General features: G+C 44.3%; 1 protein-coding gene across 2 annotated transcripts in view; it reads right to left on the minus strand.

Moving 5' to 3' along the window:
• The window catches only part of CCDC148 (coiled-coil domain containing 148), a 48,531-nt gene that overhangs the window by 15,237 nt on the left and 12,032 nt on the right, over nt 1-21,262 (minus strand). For both annotated transcript variants that reach the window (XM_033064162.1, XM_033064163.1), the window contains exons 3-10: nt 19,542-19,663; nt 16,396-16,499; nt 15,794-15,876; nt 15,471-15,634; nt 15,125-15,220; nt 14,852-15,033; nt 9,864-10,002; nt 7,630-7,836 (exon numbers count right to left, since the gene is read on the minus strand). In XM_033064162.1, the coding sequence (XP_032920053.1) occupies nt 7,630-7,836; nt 9,864-10,002; nt 14,852-15,033; nt 15,125-15,220; nt 15,471-15,634; nt 15,794-15,876; nt 16,396-16,499; nt 19,542-19,663 (1,097 nt within the window). The remainder of the gene's footprint in view (nt 1-7,629; nt 7,837-9,863; nt 10,003-14,851; nt 15,034-15,124; nt 15,221-15,470; nt 15,635-15,793; nt 15,877-16,395; nt 16,500-19,541; nt 19,664-21,262) is intronic.

Below are 21,262 nucleotides of genomic sequence, written 5' to 3' on the forward strand. Positions count from 1 at the left end.
AGCCACAAGGCACAGAGAGGGAAAGATGCCTCTCAACTGAAAATCTGGATTTAAACCACGTCAACTATGACATTTTTCCTTCACATTTTTAAAATATGGGCTGCAGCCTCAGAACAAGTTGATGACCAAAGGAATTCAGTTTATAGAGAAATGGCCATTTTAGAGTCTTCCTAGTGTGTTCTGAAAAAGACAAAAAAAACCCAAAGCAGATGTAAAAGGTGATTAAGTGATAAGAAGTTACATGCTGAAGAAATAGCAGGATTGCCACATCATCCCTTCAGTAAGGATAATAATTGCTCTCAGTCCAGTTCCTAATGGACACAACAAGAAAGATGATTTTTTTAAATTTGGCAAACTTTTTATTCCCCCCCACAAGGTCATAGCCTTCTGTCTCCTCTAGGACTGGCCAAAAGTGAGATCACTACAAGATTAACATGGAAAACTCGTTAAAAGGTGACTTTCACTGCCAGCAGTGCAGCCTCTTCCCTTGCAGGATAGCTCAGTCATTCACACTTCAGACAAAAGCAGCACATGCTGCTCTCTGCCTCCTGCCTGAGCAGCTCCCTGCCATTCTGAGGTGCACAAAAAAATCTTTTTAAGAAAATGGGAGGGAAATGTAGGAGAAAAAAAAAAGTTAAAGACCCAGTCTCCCATAGAAAAGAAAGGATTCAGTCAACTTCTCTCAAGAGTAATAGAAGTTAAACACAAATTCCACTTGGATTAATAGGACTAATAAATCCCTTGGATTTAAATATTTTACAAATTACACAGGACTATATAAGTCTAAGTTACAAAACTAGCCATTTTAAAAAGTTACTAACTGTATGAAAATGTGTATCCAAAAGCTACAAAAAAGCAGTGCACTTCCCTTAAAAAAAAAAAAAAAGTTTTTTGAAACATGTTTGCATTTACTCACAATTTCTCAATACAAACTCCAGTTCAGCTGCTCAAATTCTTCCCTGTGTGCCAGGACTGGGCAGAAGGTGAGGGATGGAGTTGTGGCCATTCCCATCTGCAGGACGGAGCTGCTGGTCCTGGATGAGGCATGGTGCTGCCAGGACCTGCAGAGCTGAGCCCTGCACTGGGCACAGGGTGAGGGGGTGATGGAAAATGGGATCTGGGATCCACTGCAGCTCTGAGCACACCCACAGGGTGAGGGCACGATGGAAAATGGGATCTGGGATCCACTGCAGCTCTGGGCACACCCACAGGGTGAGGGCATGATGGAAAATGGGATCTGGGATCCACTGCAGCTCTGGGCACACCCACAGGGTGAGGGCACGATGGAAAATGGGATCTGGGATCCACTGCAGCTCTGGGCACACCCACAGGGTAAGGGGGTGATGGAAAATGGGATCTGGGATCCACTGCAGTGCTGGGCACACCCACAGGGTGAGGGCATGGTGGAAAATGGGATCTGGGATCCACTGCAGCTCTGGGCACACCCACAGGGTGAGGGCATGATGGAAAATGGGATCTGGGATCCACTGCAGCTCTGGGCACACCCACAGGGTGAGGGGATGATGGAAAATGGGATCTGGGATCCACTGCAGTGCTGGGCACACCCACAGGGTGAGGGGGTGATGGAAAATGGGATCTGGGATCCCTGCAGCAGCTGCACACGTGCAGGAGCCCCAGCAGCTCCCAGCACAGGCACTGGGCACAGTGAAGGGGCACCTCACACATTCCAGGTAGGATTTGCTTGCCAAGACTTTAGAAGTCACAAGCAAATTGTTCCCCAACAAAGCTGACATTGCCAAGGAAACTGGGATGTATAGGAGACCTGCTACTGGTGTGTAATTGTATTAACTGATAATAATATAAAAAAGACTTGCACTATTCAAAGCCACCACACACTGAAATATAAAATATTAGCAGTGTTATTTCTGGAAATACAATAAGAATAGGAAGTGCATGTGTGTATTCCTAAATGGAAAGCTAATGAGATGGGTGCCTCAGGGTGTGAATACTAGAGCTTATAAAAGGGAAAAATTTAAAGTGTGTATTAGGAACAGTTCCCTGGAGTCTGAAATATTACAGGGCAGGGGGAGTTCATCCAAACAATACGAAAAAGCTATCATTTCTAAAATTTGAGAGTGCTTTTTTATAAGCATGGTATGCATGATTTTTCTTTTCTCGGGTGTCAGTAAGCTCCTGAACTGCCACAAAGGTTTTAAAAAGCCAATATGTCAGAAGGAGGTGGGAGAAATTCAGGTTTGCACAGGGACTCCATGTCATATATCCCCACCAAGCAGCTGCTCACAGCTCTGTGGGTCAGTGCTCACTGCTCTGGGGTCCATTACACTCACAGCTTCAAACCCGTGCAAACTCTGAGCAGCAAATACAAACCCCAGCCTCTCCATGGCAGGGGCTGCAGGGCAGAACTGCTCCAAAGCTGGGCAGCAGAGAGGAACTCCCTCTCCCTGGAACTCAGCCCAGCTCTCCTGTCCTGGCAGAGAGCTCCTCGTGTTCCTGGACAGCCCTGAGACCACGCAGCCAGGTGACAACTCCTGACACCAGAGGTACCAGCACCCACACCTTGCCAGCAGCAAACTCCCGTGGCATTAACAGGCGGTGGGCTGAAGGCTCCAGTAACTTTCAGCTCCAAAAATCTGCCCCTTTCTCTCTAAACTGAGGATTCTTCTTCTCCAAAAAACTTCTGAGCAGCACCTGGAATCACATCCAGACTCCACAGGGTTTTGAATGACAATAAATGATGAAAGTTAACAATTTCTGAATCTGACTGGCCCACACAAGACCTGAGAAGAATTAGAGCAGCATTAGAGCATTCGGCAGTGGGATAATTAAGAAAAAATACATTTATAAATTTGCTAATCTCAGAAGATAATCTCATTTTGGCTGTGGTTAAAAAAACAATGGAGGTTCACACCCCAAATAGATTTTTGACTGCTACTCTTGAGTAGCTCGTGCTCCACAGGCTACCTCTGAGAAGTTAAAAAAATAAATATCAGAAAAGTGGTTAAAAGTAACTGTTTTGATCATTAACAGAATACTGTCTTCAGTAATATAAGTATTTAAATCTGGAAAAGGGGTATGAGAAAGAAAAGCTCTTGAGCACAACCCTCAAGTGATGGCCTGAGGAGGAACACCACAAACCAATTCCAGAGGAAACTGATCCCAAGGGCTGATCAGCACTGGTACAGCTCGGGATCCAGAGCAGGAGCAGAGCCAGATCCCTGGGGCTGACAGCACTTCTCATCATCTTTGCTCAAAGCGTGTGAACAGCTGATTTCTCACAGCTTGTCCCTGTATTCCTCTCTTTCCTCATCCAGCATTATTGAGAACATCTTTCTGTTCCTGACAAAGGGAATGTCAGTGTTTTATTAACATGTGTAAATATTATATAGGCTTAAATATTCACACAGGCATAACCCTAAGTAGGCTGCATTTCTATTTACAAATACTTACCTAAACTGCTTCCTTTAGATACAGAATTCTCTCTTCTATACCCATCTGCCATCATATGGAGAAGTGCTCCTTGGATCCTCCACAAATGCAAAATTTAGGTGCAGCTTTGCTTGCCTGAGGTGCCACTTTCCTCATTAAAGATCATTCTAAGAAAACTCCATCAGCAGGAGCTGGCTCCTTGTCCAGTTATCCATCCTGAAGCACCTTTAGGTACCACTGGACAACTCCAGCTAGATTTGAGAGAGAAGTGCCTGTCTCAGACACCAGATCTCAGCAGCTTTGGCCAGCCCAGCAGACAGGTGCTGAGCAGGTCAGAGCCCAGGCTGAGCCCCTGTGCAGGTTCTGGGCTGTTGGGGGTTGTTCCACAGCATCTCAGAGTCACAAACTTGTCCATGGTCTCCTCCCATGCAGTCCCCTGTGTCCCTGTTCCCAAAAGCCAGTGGATCAGGCACTGAGCTGTGCCATGCCCCTGGAGGGATCACAGAACACACCTGGGGCTTCCCTGGAGTGCAGGGCTCTGCAGGCACCCCAGGCCTCCCAGAGCAGCCACAAATACCAGAAACACAGCGGGAGGAGATTCCAGCAGGAGGAGGAGAGACCAGAAATAACAACGTGTGATGGAGCACAGGGTACAGGGGGAAAAGGGCAGGCAAGGCAAATGTGCAGAGACAACCTCTGCAAGTGCTTCACATGTACTGTGCATGAGCTTTGTCTGACCCAAAACACACAGCATGCCAGTGCTGTGCTCACCTCAGACTATTAAACCCAGGTTTGTTAGGTCTGGATTGAAAACTTACTACTGAGTCAGAGCTGGCTCATCTTTGATGAATGTTAAGAGTCTTAGACACTTGCTCACATCCATTTTGGAGACATAATATAGCATCCTACAACTCTTCAGTTCACCACAAACATGAGTAGCTATATTTAAAATTTAGGTTATTATAACTTCCTTGTATTTTTTTATGTCCAACAAATGGATGGGTCATTCAATGGTGAATAAACAACACTTCTGAAAAAACCATTCTTATGAGAAGTTTATTATTCAAATACTTATTCTTTTTAAAAGTTTTATTAAAAATAACTGGATTATAGTCAAAGCACTGGATGTGATACCTCTGTGGATATTTTTAACATTCAGTTGTAATACTTCAATGTTGATCTCCTCTGAAAGTCACAGCATTTAAACCAGTGACTTGACTACATGCTGAATAGGGAAATATTTTTTTCCTAAGTTTACTGTCACATCCTTTCTTACAATACAGGAAAGGAGAAGGAAAGCAGTCTGCAAGATGCTTTATACAATTTGCAAGACTCCTTTTATTTCCAGCTGATGCTTTCCTGTTTCAAATTAATTTATCTTAGTTTCTGCCAGGATCAGAAATGCAAGAGGTGCTCTCCCAAAATGCACAATGTGTTGCAAGAGATTTTAGCACTGGAGTGGGGATTAATCCTGGAGCACAAAAACAAGGAGAAGAGATTTAAAGGCAAGCAGGAGCACAGACAAGTGCTGAGGAAGAAAAAGCCCCCCCAGCAGCACACACAGGAGACCCAGCTGCCCTGATGTCTGCTGCAGTGGGTCTTCCCCCTAATCTTCTTCTAGAATCATTTTATATGAAGATGGAAAGTACCACATTACAAATATTTGAAGACAGATTCGATAGAAAAATAATGTTTGGAATGCATGCATACCTCAGCTGAATCTGTGATGTAACACAGCAAGCACTTCAAACCCAGCACCTCCAAATCCTCTGGAAAGATCACTCCTCACTTTGTGCCTACCTATCTAGGAACTTGGAAAAATTTGCTTCTCTGTGTTGTTTAGGGAAAGGAATTTTACCAAAATAGAATTTGTTTTACGCAGTGTGTGCTGCAGAGCCCTGGGGATCAGATTCCCCCAGCACAAAGCACACAGACCTGGGTGACTCCTGATCACCCACCCAAGTGTCACTCCTGGGGTTTGCTTTGTTTGCTTTCCCGTGGCAAACAGGGATGTTGAAGATATGTACAGGCACATTTGTTCTCTAAGAACACACAGTGCACCCTGCACTACCCATTTCACATTTTAGTTCCTTCAGATGGCCACCATATGGCCCTTGTGATTTATTTCACCTGAGCTTCTTGAGCTGTTCCAAAGTTTCTCCTTAGGGACTCTGATTTCTGATTGATCTTCTGTGAGATGGAACATGGAATAAAAATTGGAAAGTCCTTTCCCCAAGTAGAAACTGCTATAAATATTAATTTAACTTCTCTGCTGTTTTACTTTTTAATTATCCCTCCCTGTCAGTCACAAGGCCCAGAGTCTCACCAACGGCATAGGTGCTTCTAGTGCATTTAAAACAGCTTTAAATCATTTATTCTTTAGCCAGCCTGCTGCCCCTTTGGCCTGTCGTGGACAGAGGAAGAGAACTGTATAAAAGTTGGGTGGTGTCATGGGGTTATTGCAGTAGCTAAATCAGTGCATAACCTGCCAGATATTACATCTCTTTCCCTGTGTGTGCCACCACGTCCTTTCGCAGATGGGGTCACCAAAAACGCTGTGGCTCTGTCTGAGACCTGCAGTGAAGGAGATCTCTGTCCCTCTCAGGCACAGACAGACACCAGCAGCCCAGGGTTCACTCACAGGTAAATCTTTACAGCAGCTACACTGCCCCTCTGGAAGGGGAGATAACTAACACTTCCTGATGTGAAACTTCCTGAAATGCAAAGTGTTAAGTCAATCAGTGGCCAACTGGACTGAGCTCCCTTTTACCTGCCAGCAGCTGCTTTCCATGTCCAACACTCTGCAGTTGTAAAGTTCAGAAATTTAGAGACAAGTGTGTAAAATGAGCTCTAACTGGGCGAACTAAGACTTTCCAAATGCATATCCCCATCAGACCAAAACAGAACCATGGATAGGCTGAGAATCATTTCTCTGAAAGTGAGTGAGCTCTGTGCCCAACCTCAGCTTCCGCCCTCCAGCCCTTTGAGCTGTGGAGCTGATCAAAACAAGGTCACAATGATATCCTCCTTTAATGAAAAAAATGTTCCTTTTTCCTTCCTCTTTTCTGGGAAACAGGTGAGTTGGTTTTGTTCAAACATTCAACATTTTAACAAAGATCCCTTTGAAGGTCACTCTTGAAAAGTGTAGGCCTAATAGGTTTAAGTTTCAAACAGCTCCTGGAAACAGGAGGTCAGGATCCAAAAAACTTTCAGACAATGTTCAGTGCATCCATGACAATCTTAAGGATTGTCAATCTACAAGGAGACAACAAAGTACTCCAAAACCAGCTTGTTACTTCTTGTGTGGGAGGAAAATACAAGAAACAAAGGGGAAAAAAGGTGACTCACATTCACAGTTCTGGAATAATTGGCCCTTCCATCTCTGGCTGTGCAGGGAAGAGACACACAGGCATTCCAGAAAGGAAGGCCTAGGTAAAAAACCACCAAACATCCCCTGAGCTCCAGACATCCCCTCCTTCCTGCCCCTGGCCCAAGGGGAGGCTGGCACAGGTCAGAGCAGGGTGCTCCCCACTCAGTCATGCCCAGACAGTTCCCAACCCCAAAGTGTTTTGATTCAAACCTTCCTCTGCCAGACAGCTCCAGAACACAAGGCAGAAGGGTTTTGTGTTATTGCTGACTAAAAACTAGCATCACCATCAAAATCCTGCCTCACTGAACAGGTTTTATCATGCTTTACTTCTCGTAAAAAACCTAAATCAAGTGTTTTGTATTTCACTGAGAAGTGAGGGCGCAGCAGAGAGAATATTGGTAAAGTGGGAATAACACATCATGCATGCTCTCAGATGTTCATTTCTGTGCAAGTCAAAAATCAGAGAGTAGTTTAAACAAATCTTAACATGCCTCTCATGCCCAGAAATGGGATTCCTCCTACAAACACCTTAGGCATGAACATCACAACATCTTCCTCTTGTGTCCAGCCTCCTCCCACTTTACTCTGTTCCTTTACCAAAACCACACAGGTATTTTTATCTTTTTTCACCTCTCAGCACAGTAAATCAAAATATTGTCAACCTTCTACAGCAAGGGCAAACAAGTTAAGGGATCCATGGTTTCATGTCTTAAAAAGCATTCTTAAAAATAAACAGAAGGGCAGACAGATATCTATTATTCATCTGAAAACGATTAGTGTTAATGTAAAAAAGTTCATTTAGAATGCATCTGTTAGACACAGATTTGGTGATGGATTATAACCATCCATACCTTTGCTTTCAGATCAGCACAGATCTCCAGTTGCTTTTGCCTGGAATTAGCCAGCACCACTTCTGCCTCGTGAGCAGCAGCAGCTTCAGCAGCAGTGGCCACTGCCCTGAGGACAAAGGCTTTCCTGAGCTGAGCCCAGGCTAACAGCAAGGCTCTGCGCTGGTTCCTGATGGAATGCCAACGATCCCAAGCCTTCTCATGGACAACCTGAAAGAGGAAGGCATTTCAGAAAGGCTTAAAACCCATTTGTTAATAAAATCAAAATCCTAGTCATTTTTGCAAACCTGACATGGAATTGCTTTAGTTCTTGTGCCACCAATACTCCCACAGCACCCTCAGCACAGCCCTGTGCACTGTGCCAGGGATGTCAGCACCTCCCAGGGTCCTGGCAGTGACACCCTGCAGCACCACAGCACCCTCCTGGCCCTCTGCTCTTTGTTCAGCTGTGCTTTGCAATGGGAATAAATGAAATGCAATGGTCCCTCCCTGCCCTGAAGGATATAACACATGAGCAGGTCCTTCAATTAATCTGCAGAGATACCAAGCGCTTCCAGCAGGATGAGGCTTTTCCTACAAATTCTGATCTGCAGAGAAACAGAACACCAACAACAGCAATTGTACAAAAGCAGTACAGGGGGAAATCCAATTCCTTCCTAGCAGGAAATTTGGAAATAAAATCTTAGTTCACCAAGCAGCACAGTGCCATTACCAGTGTCACCACCTAACAAAACCAGGGAGAAAATCCAAAATCCACTTGCTTTGGCCTGATTCAGTGAGGTTCATGAGGATATTCAAGACTTGGATGGAAGCAGTGTCAGGTAAGGCTGCACAGGATGAGGCAGTAGAGTCTGGAACCTGTCTTATATCCCCAAAGTATCTATGGATGAATGAGATTCTGCAGATGGCTGGCTGCTCACAGGTGTCAGGGGGACCATTCCAGATGCTAATTCCAGCCCTCTGGCAGGGCAGGAGGGGATGCTGGCTCACAGATATTCCTGTCAGCTCCTGGTTGGCTGAAGCTGCACCCCGAGCTTCCCTGCAGCCGGAGCAGAGCACTGAGCCTCAGCAGCTCCACTGCCAGGGCTGCTGGCCCAGGGCACAGGCTCCTGCAGCCAGGGCACCCCTGAGCAAGGCAGGGGCTGCACCTCTGCTCCTGCAAACCCAGAGCTCTCTCCAGGGGCTGCTGTGGGGTCAGGCACTGCCTGCTGTCCCCTGACACTGTGCACCGAGGGAAGGAGGCGAGGAAAGCTCCAGGCTGCTGTTCCAATGGGACACACACACACCCAAGAACAGATTCTCAGCAGTGTTTTAACTTTTCCATAGTTGTCATGCTAATACACACACCGAGAGATATCAGCTTGATGTAGAAATTGGAGTTTTAAATTTAGTGGTTTTAAATTTTAAATGAACCTTCAAAGAAGCAGGGAGGCCCATTAATAGTGGCTGTGCTTAAAACATATCTGCAGTGTCCAAAGCATGTGCTTATTCAGCTCTATTCAGTCCAGGGCAACATTTCTGAAATCCACAACAGTTTTATTTCTAGTGAAACTGTAGCTAATTATCAGTATCACTTCAGTGTCATTCCTTTGCACTAAACACTCCTCAAACACAGGGAAATAGATGGTCTAAAAATACAGACAGAGATAAAAAAAGCCTCCTACTTTTCTTATGACATCCTGAAGTATTCTGGCCTTGAAATGGGTTTCTCAATTAGCTGCTATGTGCTTATTCACTGTGGAGTGCAAGAGGAATCAGCAATCAATTTGAAAGCATTATGGATATAAAAATAGCCTCTCCCTTAGAGTGGGAGATAACTTTCCTCTCTTCATGCTATATATGTGCCACAGAACAATTAAAATAACTGTTCCTAGACAATGCAACAAGGCTGCACATCCTCATGAAAAATAAAAACTCCAAGAGAAACAGAGTGGCTTAACACAGCTATAAAACTGTACAGCAGAAGCAACACTAACAAATTATTTTTGTGAGTTTGGCTGTAAGACTATGTGGAACTATAAAATCTGCCCAGGACTTGTTTTGAAGAGATGATAGGTTTGAAAATTCCTGCATTTTGAAAACAGGGGTGTTTCTTCTTTACTGCACAGAACAAAATTTAGAATTAAGAAATTTTAAAATGAAAAAACATCAGTTTAATCCAACATCTTTTAATACAACTGTTCACTACATAGTCTAAGAATTTGTATAATTGAATGAATATGTAAACCAGCACTGACCAGCTCCTGCCTGGATCTGTGGGGAAGATACCTCTGCAGCATATCCAGGTACAAAGTCCTCCTCCTCTGAAGATCACTTGGGTACTGATTGATAACAGTCTGGAAAACCCACTCATCTTCTTCCTTCCAGTCACTGTTCCTATAGGAATGCAAAACAATCCATCCCAGTATAACAACCACTGAAAAGGAGGAGTTTGGTTCTGGGCTCACAGTCCTGGTGCTGTAAACTGGATGTTGGGTCAGAGGTGACAAAATCAGATTAATGAAATAAAGCAAACACACATTGCTTTGCTGATGTGACACTACAGCATCATTTGATGAATTGTTCTGTTTCTAATCTGGCTTTCTATTGGGGAATGTCACTGTTTGTCAGACATGCCACATTAATGGATAATCAGTGACCCCACAGGGAAAATGCAGTGTGGGAAAGAACAAGATGACCAGACTCTACCTCAGAGCACTGAACAAACAATCAAAAGGGAATGAATGAAGTGACAATCCTTGCATGCAGCTAAATGAGGATCCAGTATAGCAAACTCCTAACAGCCATAAACTCATCAGCATGGGATTCACCATTTTTTAGAGTAGGAGCTGCAGTAATGAGCCTGCATGCATCTGTCTCAGAAAATGAGAGCAGTGAGAAGTAGCATCCATCTGCAAGGATACCACGGGCTGGGCTGCAGTTTTACCCTCAGTCTGAACTCCTGGCCCTGAAGGGATTAATGTCAGGCTGTCATTGTCAGCATTAACATCCAAGCAGCAACACTGAGTCAGACCAAAAGGTCTCTCTGGCCTAGTGACCTGGTTTCAGAAGTGACTGAGAGCCCAGGGATAATTAAAAGAAGACAATCATGAGACTCTACCCACCCCCCAAATTCCTGCTGCCTCCAGCTGCTGCAGCTCCTGGGCTCCCCAGGCCAGCAGCACTGTCCCAGTGTTCCAGAGCACTGCAGCCAGTGGAGCACTGGAACAGCCTTATCCTTACGCAGACAGAAAGAACAGGTACTTCAAACAGGGGATTTTTGTGAGAAACTCACATGTAATTAACATTAAACTAGATTCCATGATCTACCATTAAAAAAACCAGTAATCCTCCCTGTGAGTCCTGACACTCCTCATACGGTGACATCTGAACACGTCCCTTCAGTGGCAGCAGTGAGGCAGCTCTGCGAGCTGAGATTTGGTTTTGTAACGTTTTACCTCGGACATTTCTGCCCGTGCAGGCTGGTGAGCAACCAGAGCTCTGCCTACAAGGATGAGTGGGGCAGAGTAAGGGATATCTTGGTCAGGGAGCATGCCAGCATGGCTGAGAGCAGGGAGCAGCAGAGATGCTGCAGCCCCCGGTCACTCTGTGCCCTCCAGCACACCGGGCAGGTGCCCCAGCAGGTCCTGTCTCTCCATCCCACACCTCCCTCAAGTTCCCTCTGATTTACATTCCTCTGATGGCCAGCTAACCATGAATCTCTGCACTGCTCAAAACAAGGAGAAGTTTTTGTGGGAGATCCTTTGGGGAGCAATCAGCTGGAGAGAGAGCTACAAGTAGTTTATTGTAAGTAGGGACAAACGGACTGCCAGTGCCTTGGTTTGTCAGCTGTGCCAAAATTTGTCAGCTGTGCTGAGATTTTGTCAGCTGCTCATAGACAAACAGTGAAGGAAAAAAAAAACAACCCAACACAAAACAGCATGACCCAGTCCAGCATATTCATAGCCACCAAACACATGGAGAATTTCAACATATCCTGCTGAGCGAATCTGAGATGTCACCTCACTTGCACTTCTGTAAAATTCCAGAAAGGAATATCTCATCTAAAACAAGTCTGAAAAGTGCCAACACATTTGACAAGAATATTTCAGCTATTACCAAGTTTCTGCACTGTCAAGATATTGACAAACATTTGCCAGGCTGAATGCCTGACCCAAATTTTAAACGCAGCGCTTGGTTTCCTTGTATGCAGGGTTGTACCAGAGCACAGCACAATCTTTATTTTGTTTCAGAGCTGTAACAGCAATTGTCTCACACGCACAGCCCTGAGGCAGCTGCTTCCTTTGGAGCAGATTTAGCCAGCATTAATCCCTGGCTTTGCACACTCTGAGGAGCACAAACTGCTCCGATGGAGGCTCCTCTCCCCGCAGAGCTGATCCCGTGCGGGGATCACACACCGTGACAGTGACACAGTGACAGTGACACAGTGCCACCACCACACCGAGTGAGATGTCAACTGCCCGCTGTTGATGATGGCCATGGCTCCAGAAACACCCCGGGCTGGGACAGCCCCACTCCCATTCCCTTGAGAGGATGCTGCAGCGCTGAGCCTGCAATGCTCCATTCATCCTACAGTGATTTAAACAAATCAGACATCCTTGGAAATTGTGGGGAAAATATAATAGTGCTCAGAGAATCATTCTAACATACACCAGTCCAAGCCCACAATCTGTGGGATAGCTCAGGACCTGGGTATTTCCCAAACATGAAAATTTGTGTTTTAGCAACATCAAAAGAAATTAAATTGGATTATAAAATATGATAATCCTGTATAAGGCTTGAAAAAAACCCCCAAGCTCTTCTGTCATTTCTAAAAGCAATGACTACTGCAATGTGTATTCTAGCATGAATGAAAATCACACAGAATAACCAGACCGAACATTATCTTATTCTAAAATTTCTTTTTTGAACATTCTATGTACATTTCCAAATTCTCTGTTCCAGACAGTCTGAACTGCTAAAAAATGGGATGTGCAATGCCAGAGTAGTATTAATTGAAGGTTTCTTTACTGAACATTCAACATATGATGACAGAGGAAGTGAAGTGGCCAAGTGACCCAGCTGAAGTGACCAAGTTCTTGTTATTGTAGAATCATGTGCTACTGAGCCACTTCTCAAATCACAAAAATAAGAAAAAAATGTATTGCAGGAGGATGTTTGGTGTCTCTGGGTACAGAGCAATGACAGCAGCTGCAAAGGCTCCATTAAGGCTGTATTAATCAGGGCACACACACCAAGGTCAAGGACCTGTCACCCCATCTCTGACAGCGTTCCCTGTGCCAGTGGGACCACAGCTAGCATGATGAATTATAGAATACTTCAATCACAAGGCTGCATCTTTGCAAACTCATAGAATATCTCCATGCAAATTAGCCAATATAAATGTAAGAAGTGAGCTGAGTCTTTTACAAACCCGTACATTGGAAGAAAGCAATGCTATAAGAACAAAGTTTTTTTTTTTAATTGAAAACTAATTTTAAATGTGTTGTGTATAAAATCATTGGAACATAAACGAGCCATACATTATAGATTTGGAGACCAGAAGGCTAACAAAAGTCCTCAAGGTGTAGTTTTAAATAAAATGCCTGAGATGATTGCTGAAGGTTCATTTATGATTCCCTACATTTCCAGTTCTCAGCACTGGCACACAGACTGGGTCCATGGCCCCACAGCCTCCAACAGCCCCAGCAGATTCCTGCCCCACCACCAGCATCTCCTCCAGCTGCATCCACTGCATTTTTCCCATCTAGAGATCCCAACCTCCTTCCTTCAATTGCACGTGTGGTCAGGCTACAACTGATTTCTTTCCATTGCAAATATGGTATTTTATCTTTAAGTCCCAATATTATTTAATTATTGATGCAAAACCAGCTAGCTCCAGACCTAAACTCACACCTGGCCTATGATCAGTGAAAAACTAGAGCAGATTTTTCAACCATTTTCATAAATTATGTTCTCTATCAGTAGCACACATGCTGTGTGAGTCAAGGATTTTAATTCATGAATTTTCACCAAAATTGTGTTGACCACAAACTTTGACACAATTTTGATTCAAATCACTAGAAAGACTTTGTACATATCGAGTGATTTAGCATTTGTCAGTTTTCCTCACTGAGGTTGTTAAAACTTCTTCTGTAAGAGAAACTATAACAGTAAAACAGAGAGAGTAGCAAAAGAACTGCTTAAATTTGCCATTTGAGGCTTCATAAACACTATAAATATAAGATAAATCAAAACAATTTTCAATAAATATTGTGTTCTAACAGCTAGGATGCTCCAGTAATAGCATACAGGTTTCAGGGTACACAAGAAGAACATATGGAATATTTGTGCAGTCTGTACGAAAGATAAACAAATCATAACATCCCTTTCTATGGCACCCAGCATCTTTAGCCTGTTTCAGCACACCAAACTCATTCAGCAGCAGGGACAGCACAAACATTGCACTCTGTGTGTGTACAGAACACAGAAGCAACATGTGATTGTTTTACCAAAGAAATTGAGGGACCTTCCAGTTCTCCCCAGTTTCTCCTGCCCAGCCTCCAAACCATTCCCCTGGCCCACCCTTTGTCAGTTTTTTGACAACCTGAGGCCATCCAAAGGAGTATCAGGAGATGGCAAAAAGAAGTCAAAGGCCATCCAGGGTCTGCAACTCAGTATCTCCTGGACTCTAGACAGCCTCAGCAGAAAGGCTAAGTTTATATTATTAATATACAGGTTTATTACATTTCTAGATCACTATGAATACTGCTCTTTCAATAAATGTTTTTATTTACAGAAAAATCTCTCCTCCTTTTTGTTATCCAAATCAGAGCTATATACGTCTTTTACATTCCTTTGTGATGACAATTACAGCAGTGATCCAAAATTTGTGAAAAGATTGGACCTTTTTCTCTGCCTTAGAGATAAAATTCTGGAGGTGCGCCTTGGAAAGTCTGTACTTTTCTGTCATAATCTTGCTAGTGTAGTTACCATACAGGAGGAGTAATTTCCATTTCTGCAAGAGCATATGAAAAGGTTCCTTAATCCACCAAACATGTTTTTATGGTTTCAGCTGACCGCCCCTGCAGGGTCTGGCTTCACTCTCAGGGCTGGAGGTGCCTCCACTGCTCTGCACAGAACAGAACCAAGCGAGGGCAGAGCCCACCACAGCACCTGCAGCTTGCAGATCACACCACAGGTACACATTTGATCCCACAGAAGATGTGCAGAGGTGTGTCATTACCTGGACAAAGCTTCCAGCTGCTGATCCACATCCTGAAGCTTTGCCCAGTAGCTGCTGGCGAGCTGCTGGTACTCCTGGATCACCAGGGCCTTCAGGTCAGGGTAAGGGCACTCCAGGGACAGCAGCTCAGCAGGAACTGCCAGGAAAAGGCATTTTTTCTCCTCAGAAGAGTGCAGTAATGCCTGCAGTGAAGAAATGCTGCTCAGGACACTACTCTGCATCATATTTACCCCCTCAATTAACTTCTACTTGAACTTACAAGGAAAAGCTTACATTTTCTTTGAACTCTTCAAGCTCTCTTTCCAAAGTCAGACTTTCAAGGATGAGACCTTCCAAAATTGCCTTCTGTTGCTTCTTCATAAATTTGATCTATTTAATAAAACATGTTACTGTTACTTCTTCCTCTTGTTACAGTAAGAAAACTCTTATTTAGAAACACAGTCAGATTTCCAGCCCTGCACTGCTGCACTTTACAGACTTTGGTGAGCACATTTATACATGATAAAAAGGGGGGTTTATGGCACACTTTGCACGTGAGTCATAGTCTCCACAAAAAAATAAATGAAAATGTTAAAAATCTGATGATAATAAATTGTAAAAATAAAGTTAAAATACCAACCTGCTGTAACACCTCAGCTGAATTGATCTTGGGTTTCTTAGAAGATTCTTTCAAAAGGTAACGCTGCATTTTAGTCAGTTTGAGCTTCAAATCCTCCTTTAACTGCCAGACAGGAGCCAAAGCATCCGTTTGATAAGTGTCCCACTCTCTGGACAATTTCTGCTCTGTATGAAACAAAAAGCTTTCTCAAACACACAAAAGATGTCAGACAGCACTGTGCTCTGTAAATCTAAACCTGCCAAGGAAGGGCTTTAAAAACTCAAACAATCAAGGTAAAGTTGACTATCAAAAAAAAAATTAAGAAATTAATAAAAAATTCTTACCCAAGTTCCTCAAATCAAAAAAAAAGTTGTTCTTATGGCTTTCTTCATCAAGAAAAGTCTTAATTTCTTCTTCTGCTTTTTGCCTGAGAAAATGAAATGTATTTTGCAGAAGCTTTAATTTCTTATTTATTCCATTTGCAAGAATACTCAAATACTCCAATAATCACATTAAAAAGGGAAATTTTTGCCTGGGAAGATATGAAGGGAACTTGGACACAAAGACGGTAAAAAAGCCACCAATGCTCATGTTGAGTGCACAGGGTAAGAGACGAGCACTGTTAATGTCCCTGCTGTGTGACCTCAGCGCACACATCTGGAGACACGTTCTAAAGGAACAGAACAGCACCTGAAAACTCCTGTACTCTCACAAGGACACCCCTGGGACTCTCACAAGAACAACCCAGTACTCTCACAAGGACACCTCATGCCACAGACCCCTCTCCGTGTGCACCACAAACCTTCATTCCCCACACAAAAATACCTTCAGAGCAGGTATTATAACCTTTTTTTCTCAATGTTCCTTGAATCAAGCATGCCAGCCCAAAAACTCTCTCTGCTGAAGTCTCTTTAGTAATGACTCATTCAGATTCCTCAGCCCTTACCTGCTCTCACTCAGTCTTTTATACTCTTGCCACCACACCTGACGATGCTGTTTCAGCAGCATTTGCTCTTTGCTAATTTTTGAAACTTGTTCTGCTTTTTTAATCTGCAGGGGAAATTAAAGGTTGTGTTTTGAACATATTTAACAACTTTATCAAATGCCTTCACATGGAAATGTCTAAATACAGAATGATGAATCTAACAGCTTTTTTAAAACTCTGTTTTTCTAAAGAGCAATGGGCTCAAATGTAACCAATTTTCATTAAATAAGTTTGTTGCATTTCAAATCACAATTAATGAGAGGAGAAAGTGAAAAAAAAATTGTCCATTTTCTTCTTTTCTTTTCCATTCCTATGTCCCTAGAGGTAAAGTTGAGGAAAGATAAGCAGGAGAATGAAAAACATATTTTCTTACAGGTGGGAAGATGATAGAGTGAAAGTATGTCAAGAAAAAGAACTTCAAAAAGGCATTACTAAAAAAGAGGTTTTTTACAAAATCTATGCAATTAGAGAGGCTCTCAAACTGTCTGAGGCCTTCACAAAAACATTGATTCACACTTTGGATAAAACAGGAATACCTGCTTTTGGAACAGATGGAGTTCCTGCTCAAACCAGGGGAAAGGCTGCCAGGGAAGGCTGCTGAAGGGGAGCCAAGGATCTGGCCAGCCCACAATGAAGGGAGCAGGGACAGGAGCCGGTGGCTGCCTGGGACAAGGGGGACAAGTGATTTCCTTCACCCTCCTGCCACCGTGACAGCCACCATCCCTGGCTCTGCACATGCTGAGGACAGAGCTCCTCTGCCCTCTCTGTGTGCTGCCTTGCCATCCCTTCCTCCAGAGCTCCTGTGTGCACCCACAGCTCCTCACAGCGCCTTCCCCTCCCAGCTCCCCTGCACGCACATGCACTGTTCTATGGCAAAAACACATGGGGAGGTCTCGTCTCAGTTCTTTACGGGAGAAATGAATAAACATCTCCCTCCTGTAAGGGTCAGTCAGGTTGTGCAGACCGTGACACCTCCACAGCTACTTCAGCAAAGCAATGTCCTGAATCACAAATGCTGGGATTCCACCTGGCTCGGGTGGAAACAACCTGGAGCTTTCCTGCCCAGAGCAAAGCTGCACAAACCCACCACCACCCCTCGGTGCTTGCATGCACAAGAGCACTGAGCAAACACACACAGAGACAGAGACACCTGCACAGAGACAGACAGACAGAGACACCTGCACAGAGACACCTGCACAGAGACACCTGCACAGAGACACCTGCACAGAGACAGACGGACAGAGACAGACGGACAGAGACAGACGGACAGAGACAGACGGACAGAGACAGACGGACAGAGACAGACGGACAGAGACAGACGGACAGAGACACACGGACAGAGACACACGGACAGAGACACACGGACAGAGACACACACAGACAGAGACACACAGACAGAGACACACAGACAGAGACACACAGACACCCAGAAACACCTGCACAGAGACACACACACAGAGAGACACAGAGACACAGACACACACACAGACACCGACAGATGTGTCCCCCAGCATGTTCCCACTCCTGCCCCAGCTGGGATAAGGAAGGGCTTGAAAACTCTGCAATGCCAGTCCCTCAGCCACCCAGCAACCCAAAATCCTGCTTTAGGCAGGAGAAACAGCCCTGTCAGGTGAGCCTGAGCCCAGTCCCTGGGTGAGTATCGCTGGTTGCTGGGCAGTCACACAAGGAACAAACCCAGTGGAGCGGGGCTGGTGCTGTGTGCTCGGCCCTAAGCTGCCTCGGGGCAGTTATTGGGGTGAGGAGATGAGAGATTGTGTGAATGGGACTCGAGGGGCTCACAGGAGCTGGGTGTGCCTGCTCTGGAGCCTGAGCACAGCGTTCTGTGCCTTCAATCACCAGGTTACAGTGCTTCTGAATCAATGTCTCACTGCTCACATATCTTCACATTTTAAAAGTCACATTTTCCTCTCGATTTCTTCTACTTCATGAAACATGTTACTGCACTTCTTTCTATTGTTACAATGTGAAAACACTTACATGAAATCAGACCAAAGCAAATAGATTACTGTATTTAAAGCAATTTGAAAATAGTTGCATCTCAAACCAAACCTAAAACTAAGTGAAACAAAAATTGAAATACTTTTGCATATAAAGTTTAACATGCTCTTGAAAATATTTTATAGCAACAGCAATTCCGTTTATGTGCAACTGCTGCAATATTACCTTTTTTCCTGTTCTGCTGTCTTTTTATTCTTTAAGCAGTCAGCAACTGATTTACCATTTGTTTTTTTGGTTCTACCTCAAAGGAAGAGTAACCCAGCTCTTCAAAATCTGAATGGCTTGAATCAGCAACAAAAAGTAGTAGGTGGAACACATTCCAGTCTCCCCGGAGCTTTCACCATGTATATTTTACTACCTACTCAGTTGGAGAACACTTGAGAAGGTGAAAAAACAAAAGAAAGATGAAAAATAAAGCTTGAATGTGTTCAGTAGAATTTGGTATTGCCAATCCATGAAGCAATAGCTGCCAGAATTTTTGATATATGATACCCACATGCACTAAAGGAAGCAATATTATAAAGTATGTATTTTTTTTTTCTCTCATTCACTGTCACCTGTCTCTACTATTAAATAGGGTTCCTCTTGTCTTTACCCCTTGAGATGCTCTGCACCAACTTACACAATTCTGTCTGCTCTACATTTACCTTTTATGGCTATTAAATATTTTTAATCTTCTTTTTAAGATCTACCTCCGCTTGACTTTTGGAAATCCTCACTTCCTATATTTTGTTTGGCTTTTTTTTTTCTGGATCAGCCTCCCCTTCCCATTTAATCCCACAAATTCTTCATTGCCTCCAGGATTATGTAATAAATGTGGGTGAATTTCCTCCAGGTAGTAAAATACAAATTTTTCCTGTCTTTTGAGGAAGTAGAATCTAGACATATTTTGCATCCCTGATGTGAAGAAAGTCCACACATACACATCCAAATCACAGCATAGCTATGATAAACCTTCATATTTTAGCCCCTTGGGTTGTTATGGAAATTTGTGATCCCTATTCACTCTCATTCTTTGGGGCAGGGACAAGAAATATGGTCACTGAACTTCAAAAGCATTCACACTACAGACAAAACAAAAATCATACCTTTAACTGAATTTGTGCAGAGGCCATTTTTGCCTCTGCAGCAAGTTCATACAGCTGTTCGTAGTCAACAGGTTTGTACTTCTGGCTGCAAAGAGCATTTCTTGCAGGAGCCACCAAATTGTCTGGTTATCATATAAAACACAAAAGGTCATTTCAAATTCTTGAGAAATATTTCAAGTGTGAGGCATAAAATAAAAGCACTATAGATAGAAATCAAAACCAATGCTTTCAGTACTACGAGTTTTCATACCAATATTGTTAGTTGGTGAATGACAATTTGAAACAAACATAAACTAGTAGAAATTATATAAGAAATGGTAACCAGCTGTCTGTTTACAAAAAGTTAAAAAGTATAGTTTACATGTGAATTTAGTTATTAATTCATTTTAAACTGCATTTACAGACATGGTAATGACTTCTAATATAGAAATAGCTAAGTTTCAATAAATGCCTGCACATCTTGCACTGATTGGAAAACTACTTCAATGTTTATTAGAACCTATGGGTTGAGCAACAGGAGTAGTTTTTGTTCTGGAAGGTATGAAATTGAGGTACAATTACAATTGTAAATGAACTACCTGAACTTTTGCCCTAGCACTGTGAAGCCCTCTGCACAGATACTCAAATACTCCTACATAAGCTAGGAGGCTTACAGGGATAAGGAATGGCCATTTCCTTACAACCTCTGCTTCAGTTTTCTTTAGCAGGGAAATTGGCCATTATGTTCCTGCATTCCCTGCTAAGCCCCATGGCTGGATGTGCAGTGGTTTTACAGAGGGGGAAAAGGTAAAATAAATCCTGCAGAGCCACCCCAGATCCTCCTCCAAGTCTCCCCCAGGGTTTTCATCTGCTGCATGCCGACACAGAGCCTGACAACAGCCTCCAGCCGGTGCAGTGCCTCGAGCCTCGCTGGGGAAGGATTGTCCCAAGGGCCCCTCCCCGGCAGTGTCCCAGGACAGGCAGAGACTGGGCACTGCAGGGATGGCAGCAGCTCTGGGGAGAGCAGCTTGGGAATCCTGAGAGCAAAAGAATTGGGCATGAGCTGGCAAGCTGCCCCTGGAGCCCAGCAAGCCAGCCCGGGCCTGGCCTGCAGGAGAGGCAGCACGGGCAGGTGCCAGGGGAGGTGTTCTGGCTCTGTGCTCTGCACCAGGAACCTGCAGAGAACAGCACAAGGATCCCACAGAGAACAGCACCCAGCTCCAGGACACCACAGAGAACAGCACCAGGATCCCACAGAGAACAGCATCCAGCACCAGGGCACCACAGAGAACAGCACCAGGATCCCACAGAGAGCAGCACCCAGCTCCAGGATCCCACAGAAACAGCACCAGGACACCACAGAGAACAGCATCCAGCTCCAGGACACCACAGAAAACAGCACCAGGATCCCACAGAGAACAGCTCCAGGACACCACAGAGAACAGCACCAGGATCCCACAGAGAACAGCACCAGGATCCCACAGAGAACAGCACCAGGATCCCACAGAGAACAGCACCCAGCTCCAGGACACCACAGAGAACAGCACCAGGATCCCACAGAGAACAGCACCCAGCTCCAGGATCCCACAGAGAACAGCACCAGGATCCCACAGAGAACAGCACCCAGCTCCAGGACACCACAGAGAACAGCACCCAGCTCCAGGATCCCACAGAGAACAGCACCCAGCTCCAGGACACCACAGAGAACAGCATCCAGCTCCAGGATCCCACAGAGAACAGCA

The sequence above is a fragment of the Catharus ustulatus genome, chromosome 7 (assembly GCF_009819885.2).
Source record: "Catharus ustulatus isolate bCatUst1 chromosome 7, bCatUst1.pri.v2, whole genome shotgun sequence".
NCBI lineage: Eukaryota > Metazoa > Chordata > Aves > Passeriformes > Turdidae > Catharus > Catharus ustulatus.